The following is a 12,638-nucleotide window of genomic DNA, read 5'->3' on the forward strand; positions in this document are numbered from 1 at the left end:
CTGTAAAAATTCGTCGGTATAGGTCCGTCGCTAAAAGTCGAAAATGTTGTCGGGATAGGTGTCTTCGGTATAGCATAGCCAGTCCAGACGACACGACGCCTATAAAAGGTCGCCGGGATTGATTTTCGAGGAAATAAAGAAAATTTTTATTCGGACCCTATACCGACGACTTGTAGTCGGTAAAAGTGTGACCTTATAGAGATGACATTTCTTGGAAAACTTGATCAATACGGACGACATGTCGTTTGGAATGGAAAAATTGTATTTACAGTTATAAAGCTATGCAGACGACATGTCGTCTCTATAGCCATTTTTTTAATATTTTCCACAGGTTTCGTTATATATACCAGTTAAAACAAATCCAAAAGGGATATTTGCAGAATAATATAAACATAACATAATATACCATTAAAATCCAAAAACACTTAATAAACATAACATATCATTCATAACATACCATTAATTTAATTTGATTTTACAATTAATTTAATATTTTATTTTTATTGATTTTTTTTAAATTAATTCAACTTTACTTTATAATTAATTTAAAACTAGGGAAGAATCCCGCGTTGCGGGGTTGGATTTGTAAAAGAAATTCTTCAGTTGAATTTCAACATTTGACTATTGTACTATTGTTATGAACTACAAAATTCATACACAAATAAAAGTGACCAAAGGGATGCCGACTAAATCCTCCAAAGTGCTACTTTTTTTTAACCCCTTTGCATTTATTATTGCTAATTGTCCAAAAGGCTGATACTTAGGAACATGGCTTCCTTCTGCAAGTCCTTCTTAGCTGATTATTGTGATTACTGTTAAAAAGCATGAAAATATTAGTTAAATAGGTCAATATTGATCACTCTGTAGTTATACGGTTAGGTTTTTGGAAAAAAAATGAAAAGAAATTACAAAAAAAATAAGAAAAAAAATGTGAAAATACAAAGTACATTGTTGTTTACTTCATTTACCATCTAAATATGGAAAATGCACTAAATGGCAATGTACTTTTGCTTTTGAGTGAAGAGGGCATGATACCTTAAAAAAATCAGTAATTTTAGCTGCCCGTTCTTTCTGTTCAAAAGTGATCTGGGTACCTTGGCAGATATTACATGGGATCCAGTTTGTATAACGAAGCATTCATATGATTCCAAAGCTTCTGGCACCTAAAAAAACACATTGAAAAACTCTTACATCAACACCAAAATTATTATCATGTCCATATAGTTCACTTCAATAAGATGAAAGAGCATACAAAATCAAGTTGAACAACTTTATTATTATGCACTGCAGTTCCCAATTTTCATGTCGTACCTTGAAAACACCCAAAAATGGGTAAAAAAACAGCCATTTCCTTAAAAAAATTCTTGTTCTTTTTCCATGTGAACTCGGGATTTTGCAAGCTGAAAGAAGAAAAATCAATTTTTAAATGAGAGATATATAACAAAACTATTGAATTGAAAGCTTCTTTACCTGTAAGAAGATACTTTGGGGCTTGATGTGAGAATCAAAACATTCTTTTGGTATCTTCTTAACCTGACTCCTGTCTGAATGTGGACAGAAAACCATCCTAAATCCAGTCAAAGCAATCACATGAGAAGGCCATGGTCACAAAATCAAAGCTATAGAGCCATAAAAAAATCGAACATAATTGAACCAAAGAACACATGTATGAAGAGGAAGATTATTTTACCTATGCCTATAAGCAAAGCAAAGAACCATTTAACTCCCACGTAGTACCAAACATAAAGCTTTCCTCTTCGTGCCTGCAGTTAGAACAGGTTAATAATTTGCGGTTGCTAATTAGATTGAAGTTGACAACAACAATATTTTCCCATGGACAACTCTTCACACTATAAAATTTGCGACAACCCCAATGGGATTACCTGAGGATTGCTCGTGAAACCTACCGACAATCCTTGTGAGGCACTGTATGTAACAGGTGAACAACCCTAATCAAGGAAAAATAGGGGAAAATAAAGGGAGGAACAATTTCGCCCCGCAGTAGAATACAGATGAGTAGAACATGGGAAAGGAATAGAGATTACAGGTTCCTCTTATCTGGTGGTATAGAAGAAAAAATCGGACATCCAAAGAGTCGAAATCCAAAAGAGAAAGGGGGAGAAAACCTTTGGGAAGCCGACTGGGATCGCCGAAGCAATTGAGAGGAAAATGCCTAGGCAGCCGACCGGAAAATGAAGACCGAAAGGGTTTTTGTTGCAGCTAAACCCTACAGAAACGACATGCCGTCTCTATAGGTAAACGAAAACGGCGTTGTTCCTCCTAGTTTCATTAAAAAATAAAATAAAACAAAACAAAAATGCATTTTCATGCGGATTGGTCCTATCGTTTTCGTCTGTCATCTGGATAGCTTGACCAAAACGACATCGTATTTCGTTTTTGCAAGACGGATAAAAAATAAATCAAAATTAATTTTTAAGCACCCTATAAAGATGACATGTCGTCTGCATAAGCTGACCAAAACAACATCGTAATGCTTTTCTGCGACAAAGAATTAAAATAAATCGAAAATATGTTTTTAATTCCTCCTCCCGACGACATGTCGTCGGTATAGAAATTCGATATACCGCCAATATTTTTCCCCTTCCCACCGAGCCTATGCAGACGATTTTTCGTCTGTATAGCTTTTCTGGTCAACGACATATGGTCAATGTTTGAAAACTCTGTCCAGACGACATGTCGTCTCTATAGATCGACTTTTCCCGACGACAAATGTTGTCTGGATAGGTTTCGTCTGCAAAGGGTTAGATCCTTGTAGTGAATGTTTGTTATGTGAATGAAGACCTTACATTGAGGAAATGGGAACTATATATAGAGGGTTAAGGGTGTTGGAACCAACCTATGTGAACAAACCCACTATAGAAAGAAGATTATAAGAACAAAGTAAAGCAACACTTTGCTGCATGATCTGTTGTAAGGAGAACAGAAAAGAAAAAAAAAGGCAAGAAGATGGCACAGCTTTCACATCTTATTCTCTGCTTGAAATGGAAATTACAGAGCGACTCCTAAACCTAGCTTATAAAAGAGAAACTAGCCCAGAAAACAGAAAACAGGGGAAAGTAACAAAGTATCCTAAATGTTAGCTGTATATTTATTTGTGCTTTGTAATGTATCTTTGTATTTTTGGTATCTGTGTGGCCCTTCTATATTTTGCCCACAATCATAGATCTTTCCATATGTTGTATTATATATTGGTGGAATGCATTTTGTATTGACAGGGAAAAAACTCTCGTTAACAGGGAAAAAACTCTCGTTAACATGGTATAAGAGCATTAAATCAACCCTAGCCGTTTTTTTTTCCTGCTCTGTTTACTGTTCTTCTCCTCTTAAGTCAATTCTATGGCTTCTCACCTTGATAAGATGTATGGAATCACCAACATCAAGTCATATGTTCCTTTGATCCTTGATCTTGACAGACTAAACTACGATGCATGGCGTGAGTTCTTCAAGAATCATTGTACTGCATATAAAGTTTTCGGTCACCTCGATGGCACCAATCATAACCCAGCCGATCAAGATTGGTGTACTGCTGATTCAATCGTGAAACAATGGCTATTTGTCACTCTCTCTCAACCTCTCATCCAAACCATATTGACACCTGATGCGACGGCCGCTCAATTGTGGAAAGCCATTGAAGACCTTTTTCGTGACAACAAAGAAGCAAATGCAATAGAACTCGAGAATCAACTCAGAAACATTGTTATAGGTGACTCCACTGTTATGGAATACTACACACACACATCAAAGCCATCTCTGATCTCTTAACCAACATCGGTTCCAAAGTTCCCGAACGCACTCTCGTCACATACGCTCTTAACGGATTGTCATCAAAATTCGATCACATCGCCAATACAATTCGTCACAGAAATCCGTTCCCTACACTCCTGGAGATGCGATCTATGCTCTCCATTGAAGAACAAACACTTTAAAATCAACAAAATCGGATACCCCAAGCCTCTCATACGGATTCTTCATCATCTCACCACGTTTTAAATGCCAATCATCAAACTCAATCTTCTAATTCCAGCAACATCCGAGGCAATAATCATGGTGGCGGTCGAAATAGGGGTGGTGGTCGAGGATGGAATAGTGGCAGAGGCAGACATGGCCATCGCAATAATGGAGGCGCATTCTCGTTTCCGTCGGCAGCTCCTCATCCCAGCGGACGCTGGGTTTTCATCCCAGCCGACCAGCAATCTGGGCTCCTTCCTTCACCTAATCAGGGTGCTCGCTGGCCCACTCCCTTGCAAACCCAATCAAGACAGCAACCAATTTGGGCCAATCAGCACACAACCCTACAAGCATTTTTTGCTGGACCTCAACCACTTCAGCCATTTAATTGGCAGCAGGCCCAGAACTTTGCGGATCAACCCACAACATTCCCTCAAGCTTTCACTACTATGAACCTTCAGGACCCCGGAACGACAGATTGGTACATGGATACCGGGGAGACTGCTCATCTTCATGCTGACTTAGGTATACTCAATTCCATTAAAAATAATTGTAATAATTTTTCAGTCATAGTTGGTGACGGATCTCGCATTCCGGTTACCCAGGTCGGAAACTCTTCTCTTTATCAACATCCTTTTCGTCCTCTAAGTCTTAAAAATGTCCTTATTACACCTCAAATTATTAAAAATCTCATTTATGTTCGAAAATTGACTCGTGACAGTAAATGTTCTATTGAATTTGACGAGTTTGGTTTTTCTGTGAAGGATTATCTCACCAAACAAACCCTCATTCGATGTGACAGCACGGGCGACCTCTATCCCTTCTCAAAACAACTTCCTCAAGTGTTTCTCAGTGTTAGTTCTTCCACGTGGCATCAACGACTTGGTCATCCCGGCACTCAAGTCTTCAACCATTTACTATCAAAAAAGTTTATCTCTTGTAATAACAAAGATCCTAGTATCTTATGTCATGCTTGTCAACTTGGCAAGCATGTCCGTTTGTTGTTTCATTTATCTCAAACTGATGCTAACTTTCCTTTTCATGTCATTCATTCCGATGTTTGGACTTCCCCTCTAATAAGTCATAGTGGAATAAAATATTATGTTATTTTTCTTGATCAGTATGCTCATTTTGTGTGGGTGTATCCGTTACGAAACAAATATGATGTTTTCTCTAAATTTCTCCATTTTCGAGCATACGTTAATAACCAATTCAAAACCGATATTCAAAATTTTCAATGCGATAATGGCAAAGAATTTGATAACCAACACTTTCACCACCTTTGTGCCACTAATGGCATTCACATGCGCTTCTCTTGCCCCTATACGTCCCAACAAAATGGTAAATCCGAACGTATGCTTCGAATCCTCAACAACATCATTCGAACCCTGTTATTCCAAGCCCATCTTCCACCTACTTATTGGGTGGAAACTCTTCATATGGCAGCCCATCTCTTAAATATTCTACCCTCTACCACTCTCAAACATGACACTCCATTTCACAAACTCTTCCAGAAACACCCCTCCTATACTCACCTTCGTGTTTTTGGATGTCTTTGTTACCCCCATCTCAACAACACTAGCAAACTCCAACCCCGATCCACTCCATGCATCTTCCTTGGTTATCCTTCCAATCATAAAGGATATCGATGTCTCGATCTTCATACCAAAGAAATCATCATTTCCCGGCATGTTGTTTTTGATGAATCAGTCTTTCCTTTCGGCTCAATGACCCCTCATCAGTTTCCCAATTATGATTTCCTTAATATTGAAGATCAACGGAACTGTTTTAACGATCCAACCATTCCCTCTCAACCTTCCCTTCATCATCCCGACCCAAGCACAACCACCGTCGATACCACCACCCAACACCTTGAAAGTGACATCGACTCCACTCCCTCCTTGTCTGCTTCGGCGTCTTCTCCTTCTCCTTCCACTCAACCCCCTCTCACCCAAAATAACCCCCCACCACACTCTCAACCCTTTGTTCCTACCTCCACTCGCACTCATCATATGCAAACCCGTGCTCGTCATGGAATCGTCAAGCCCATTGATAAATTAAACCTTCACACCCAGCCCTCCCAATCTCCTCTTCCCAAATACTACTCTCAAGCATTTCAAGACCCAAACTGGCACAATGCTATGACGGAAGAATTTAATGCACTTATTTCTAATGGGACTTGGGTACTTGTGCCTTGGCCCCCCACTGCAAACGTTGTTAACTGTATTTGAGTTTTTAAGAAGAAACATAATGCAGATGGATCTTTCGCTTGATATAAGGCACAACTGGTTGCCAACGCTCGCAGTCAACAAGTTGGCATTGATTGTGATGAGACTTTCAGCCCGGTTGTGAAACCGGCTACCATCCGGACTGTCCTTAGTTTGGCTATTTCACACCACTGGCCGGTTCACTAGTTGGATGTGAAAAATGCATTTCTACATGGTCACTTACAGGAGACCGTTTACATGCATCAGCCCCCGGGCTTTCGTGATCGATCTTTTTCAGATCATGTTTGCTTACTTCAGAAGTCCATATATGGACTCAAGCAAACTGCGAGCGTGGTATCATCGGTTTGCTCAATTCATTACAGGGTTCGGCTTTACTAACAACAAATCTGATTCCTCTTTGTTCATCTACAAACAGGGTGCTCAGACTGCGTATTTATTACTTTATGTTGATGATATCATTTTGACTGCATCATCTTCCATTCTTACATAAGGTCATCACCACTCTTCGATCAGAGTTTGCCATGACTGACCTAGGCACCCTGAACTATTTTCTAGGTATTGCTGTTACTAGAGACAAACATGGTATGTTCTTATCACAGCAGAAGTATGTCACCAAGATCCTTGAGCGGGCTAAGATGCTCAATTGCAAACCAGCTTGCACTCCCGCTGACACATCAGCTAAATTTGATGGCACAGGTCCTCCTGATCCGACTCTCTACAGGAGCCTTGCAGGAGCTCTTCAGTACCTCACATTCACGAGACCTGACATCACTTATGCAGTTCAACAGGTTTGTCTTTACATGCATGATCCTCGAGAGCCTCACTTCTCCGCTCTCAAGCACATTTTGAGATATATTCGAGGTACTCTTGATCACAGTTTACAACTGTATGTATCTCCGTCTCGTGGTCTTATTGCTTTTTCTGATGCCGATTGGGCTGGTTTCCCCACCACACGTCGCTCCACTTCCGGCTACTGTGTTTTTATGGGTCAAAACCTCCTCTCTTGGTCGTCCAAGAGACAAGGTACCATTTCGAGATCCAGTGCTGAAGCTGAGTATCGGGGAGTTGCAAATGCTGTTGCTGAGAGATGTTGGTTGCATAACTTGCTTCGCGAGCTTCACTACCCACCTCCTTCTGCTACACTTGTGTATTGTGATAACGTCAGTGCCGTTTATTTGTCCACCAATCCGGTTCAGCATCAACACACAAAACATATAGAGATAGATATTCACTTTGTGCGAGATAAAGTCGCTATGGGTCAGATTCGAGTTCTTCATGTCCCGTCTTCGTCTCAATATGCTGATATCTTCACCAAAGGACTTCCTTCCACATTGTTCCTTGACTTTAGATCCAGTCTGAACGTCCGTTCAAGACCTTCCGTTCTGACTACGGGGGGATGTTAGCTGCATATTTATTTGTGCTTTGTAATGTATCTTTGTATTTTTGGTATTTGTGTGGCCCTTCTATATTTTGCCCACAATCATAGATCTTTACATATGTTGTATTATATATTGGTGGAATGCATTTTGTATTGACAGGGAAAAAACTCTCGTTAACACTAAACTCGTGCAATCTACAGCCAACATGGCTTTGACATGATCAATTAAATTAAGGAAACAAAATGACTAAACCACCCTTCTTATTTACAGATTATTCCAACAAAGAATACCTTATCTAATGCCAAGGATAACTTAAAAGGAATATGATGTTGCTCGTAAAAGATACCTTATATATCTAATGCCTGAGATTACTCTTAAAACTAATGGAATGGTGGACTTTGTAGGCTGCATGTGTAATTGGTGCAATAATTAGTATTAAAAAGTAACGGGAATAATCGGACAAGGGATCGAGAATATATCTTTGTTAGCTAAAGATAGAAATTGGATTTTAGATTATCTTTACTAAGACTCCAATGTGTGCATATCTAAAGTAAACCGAAAGTTTAACGACCAAGGAAGTCAGAATTTTGAAATAGTTGGATGCTTATTAAATGATAAAGTCCGTACAAGTAAGGAAGAGGACTATCCCTAAGGATTTAATCACTGTTTCTTAAGATCACTTAGTTAGTTAGTTAGTGAGTGCCACGTCCACTAACTCTTCTTACTGAAGAAACCACTAAGGACGCCATGTAGTGGCTCCAACTGAAGAGGTAGTGAGGAAGACATGCTGTAATACTTTTTAGCAGCAGTTACTGAAACTGTGGCCCACATAGTCCTTTTGTGAAAATATCCACTGTTTGTTGTTTTGTTGAAACATGTTTTGGGAGAACAAATCCAAGTTTGAATTGATCACGAACAATGTGACAATCAATGTCTAAGTGCTTGGTTCTTTCGTGAAATATTGGATTTTTAGTAATGTGTATTGCTGCTTTGTTGTCACACCATAAATCCACCGAAATTTTCAACTCAATCTTCAAATCCTTTAAAATGTAACTAATCCATAAGAGTTCACATACGGTTGCAACTAAGCTTCTATATTCTGCTTCACAAGACGATTTTGATACAGTTTTCTGCTTTTTAGTTTTCCAGGACACCAATGAACTTCCAATGAAGATACAAAAACCTGTTAATGATCTTCTTGTATCACTGCAACTTGCCCAATCTGAGTCACTAAATGCAGTTATGTTATTTATTGATGAATTTGCTTCAAAAAACAACCCCTTTGAGGGACAACTTTTCAAATACTTTAACACATGTATTGCAGCCTTCCAATGTACCGTGGTTGGAGTATGTAAGAACTGGCTCAATTGTTGTACAACATGACTTATGTCTAGCCTTGTGAAATTGAGATACAAAATTTTTCCAACTAACTTCCTATATCTCTCTGGATCTTTCAAAGTCTCCCCACCTTCTGTACTCAATTTTATGTTTTTGATTGTTGGACTTGATACCGGTTTTGCCCCTGTTAATCTTGTCTCAGATAATATGTCCAATACATATTTTCTTTGATTTACATATAGCCCTTTTTCAGTTCTGAGTAATTCAATACCCAAAAAATAGCTTGCATCTCCCAAATCTTTAATTGTGAATGCTGCATGTAAATGATCTTTGACCTTGTGAATTTCTTCCTTATTTGGTCCAGTGATTAGAACATCATCAACATAAACGACTAATGCCATAAATATTTCGCCTTTACCTTTTGTGAACAAACAATGATCATGTGAAGATTGTTTAAAATCAATTTCCAACAATTTATTGCAGAATTCCAAATGCCATTGTCTACTGGCTTGTTTCAGGCCATAGAGAGATTTGTTGAGCTTGCAAACCTCTCCTTTTTTTGCTTTTCCATACCCTTGAGGAGGTTGTAAATACACCTCTTCATCTAGAAATCCATGTAAGAAAGCATTATTGATGTCCAATTGATTTAATAACCAGCCTCTTGATGTAGATAAAGCCAATAAAATTCTAATTGTAATCACTTTAGCTACAGGAGAAAAACTGTCAAGGTAATCAATTCCATAAATTTGATTATACCTCTTTGCAACTAGTCTTGCTTTATACCTTTCAACTGACCCATCTGGATTAAGTTTAACTTTGTAAACCCATTTTGAACCGATCGCTTTCTTGTTTTGTGGCAAGGGCATAACTGTCCATGTCTGATTGTTTTCAAGTGCATCTAACTCTTTATTCATTGCTTTGATCCATTCTTCATTTCTACAGGCTTCATTATAACTTGTGGGTTCTTGAATTTGAGAAATGGTGGATAAGAGGCTTTTATGTGTTTGGGTTAATAAATCTGAATGGTAATAAGGGTATGTAGGAGGAAAATGAGGAGATGTGAATTGCTTGGTATTTGAGGTTGTAGCATCAATAGTGTTACAATGCATAATATAATCATTATGCCAAGAGGGTTTCTTTCTTTCTCTTAAACCAAAACGAAGATTGTCTGCTACAGGAACATTTTGGTGATTTTCATTATCAATATCATTTTCTTCAGCATACATGTCTTTTTCACATTCTTGTTGTTCTGGAAAGTTGAAGTGTTCATCTTCATTGATAATATCAAACTCATCTGGATTATAATCATTTGCTGGAATGAAATCATTTGCACACACTTCAAAATCTTCAATTTCATTCGAAATGACTAATTTTTCATCACTTGAATTTTCTTTTATGCTCTTGTAAGGAAACAATGACTCATAAAAGATGACATCTCTGGACATAATTATCTTTTTGTCTTGTAAATCATAGAGTTTGTATGCCTTCTGTCCATGATTGTAACCAATAAAACAGCACATTGTAGCTCTTTTTTCAAACTTCGTTTTGTGAGGTATGGTATTTGTTGCAAAGCAGAGACACCCAAATACCTTGAGATTATCATATGTAGGATCTTTATTGTATAGCTTCTTATATGGAGTTGACCAATTTAAAACTTGTGTAGGAGTAATGTTGATGATATAGGTAGCCATCAAAATAGCATGTCCCCAAAAATGGATTGGTAATTTTGAAGAAAACATTAAGATCTTGCCACTTGTAACAAATGTTGGTGTTTTCTCTCAACTCTTCCATTATGTTGAGGTGAATAAGGAGCAGTTCTTTGATGAACTATTCCTAATGAAGAGAATAAATTTTGACAATTGTGATTAATGAACTCACTTCCATTATCAGTTCTGATAATTTTGACAGTTGTGAGGAATTGATTTTTGACATATACAAAGAAATTAGACAAAGTCAATAAGACTTGAGTTTTGTCAATGAGTAAGAAAGTCCATGTTGATCTAGAAAAATCGTCAACTATTGTTAGGAAATATGATGCTCCTGTGATAGTTTTTGATCTATATGGTCCCCAAAGATCCACGTGAATCAATTTAAAAAAAGAATCAACACAAGAGTCACTAACATGAAATGGAATTCTTTGTTGTTTTGCAAGATGACATGGAATACAAGGAAGTGACTCATCAATAGATTTCTTAGGAATAAAAGTCAAATGACTTAATACAGACTCAGAACTATGGCCTAATCTCTTATGCCATATGGAATAACATTCCTTATTCTTGAAATGAGCAACATTACAAAAATTGAATTTCAAATTCTTTGAAAGATTACAAGAATTAAGAATGGACTCTATGTTTGCAGACTCTAAACTAAACTTGTTTAGAACATAGAGATTGCCCATGACCTTTCCAATGCCAATGATTTTAGCAGTTTGAAGGTCCTGTAAAACACAATAAACAGGCAGAAAAGTGAATGCAATGTTAGCAGATGTTGCTAATGCTTTCACTGAAAGAAGATTACATGTGAATTGAGGCACATATAATACATTTTTTAGTACAACTCTAGAGTTAAGAGTTATTAAACCTGTATGAGTAACAGATTTAATAGAACCATCAGGTAAAAAGATAGGGGTATAATTGGAAACAGGAATTGGATGACCAATAGAAGAAAGTTGAGCACACATGTGAGCAGTTGCTCCAGTATCAAGAATCCATGTGTCAACATCAAAATGACTAGTTTTGATGGAATTGAATAAGGAAATATTCATACCTGCAAAGTCACCAAAATGGGACAAATTTGCAAAGTGAGTATCAAGATGTTGGTTGTTCTTCAAGAACTGGGTAAATTGCTGAAACAAATTGTTCAACGACTCGTCATTGTTGGGATTTGCTGATGTTGCTTGAACATTTTCTCCGACTTCATGTAAAGGATTTTCATTTTGTGCATAAAATGATGTATTGGCCATATGAGCAGAATTTGACCCAAACTTCTTTTTCTCTTTCAACTCTTTATACCAATCAGGATAACCATGTAGTTTGAAACATACATCCTTAGTATGACCACCAGATTTGCAATGATCACAGTACTTATCAGAATTAATTTTTCCTTTTTGCTCAAAATTTTTCTTTATTTGGAAGGACTTCTTGGTATTGTTGCTATATTTTGGTGTTCTAGCAAGCATTGCGGAAACTTCAGTAGGATTTGCAAAGTTAATTTGCACTTCTCGTTGTTTTTCAACACTGAGTGCCATGGAATATGCTTTATACACACTAGGAAGAGGATCTAGAACCAAGATTTGGTTTCTTAAACTATCATACGTGTCGTTCAATCCCATAAGAAATTGCATCAATCGTGTAGAAGAGTTATGATCAGAAATAGCTTTTGCAGAGCTACAGGTACATGAAGGAATTTGAACAAGAGAATTCAATTGATCCCATAACTGTTTAAGATTGGTATAATATTTTGAAAGTGATGAATCACCTTGACTGATTGAAGCAATTTGTCGTTGCAATTGATAAATCAACGGACCATTGCTCTCACCGAAGTGTTCTTCTAATTCAAGCCACAATTCTCTTGCAGTCGTCGAGAAAATGAAGGCTCCGACTATCTCTTTTGAAATTGCGTTCAGAATCCAAGATCTGGCCATACAATCATTACTTATCCATTCATCTTGTCAGTACCAACAGATTCTGGTTGTTTCGAGGTTCCATCAACAAATCCGGTTTTC

At 37.6% G+C, this 12,638-nt stretch overlaps 2 protein-coding genes across 6 annotated transcripts; one reads left to right on the forward strand and one right to left on the reverse strand.

Moving 5' to 3' along the window:
* Positions 1 to 554: 554 nt before the first annotated feature.
* Positions 555 to 11,820, reverse strand: LOC111892615 (retrovirus-related Pol polyprotein from transposon RE1). 5 transcript variants are annotated; one of them, XM_042901972.2, is made up of 8 exons: positions 11,681 to 11,820; positions 2,127 to 11,351; positions 1,884 to 1,949; positions 1,691 to 1,763; positions 1,471 to 1,567; positions 1,312 to 1,400; positions 1,036 to 1,163; positions 555 to 812 (listed from the first exon to the last, which is right to left on the reverse strand). In XM_042901972.2, the coding sequence occupies exon 2, from the start codon at positions 10,651 to 10,653 to the stop codon at positions 8,386 to 8,388; it is 2,268 nt and encodes a 755-aa protein (XP_042757906.1). In that variant the 5' UTR covers positions 10,654 to 11,351; positions 11,681 to 11,820; the 3' UTR covers positions 555 to 812; positions 1,036 to 1,163; positions 1,312 to 1,400; positions 1,471 to 1,567; positions 1,691 to 1,763; positions 1,884 to 1,949; positions 2,127 to 8,385. The 5 variants fall into 5 exon arrangements, with proteins under 5 accessions (XP_042757906.1, XP_042757905.1, XP_042757910.1 ...); XM_042901971.2 differs by having other exon boundaries at positions 2,046 to 11,351; XM_042901976.2 differs by lacking the exon at positions 1,884 to 1,949.
* On the forward strand, positions 6,719 to 7,600 carry LOC122197969 (uncharacterized mitochondrial protein AtMg00810-like). The gene has a single exon (XM_042902197.1). It carries the CDS (start codon positions 6,719 to 6,721, stop codon positions 7,598 to 7,600), a length of 882 nt encoding a protein of 293 aa, XP_042758131.1.
* Positions 11,821 to 12,638: the final 818 nt, after the last annotated feature.

Source organism: Lactuca sativa, chromosome 5, assembly GCF_002870075.4.
Source record: "Lactuca sativa cultivar Salinas chromosome 5, Lsat_Salinas_v11, whole genome shotgun sequence".
Classification (NCBI taxonomy): domain Eukaryota; kingdom Viridiplantae; phylum Streptophyta; class Magnoliopsida; order Asterales; family Asteraceae; genus Lactuca; species Lactuca sativa.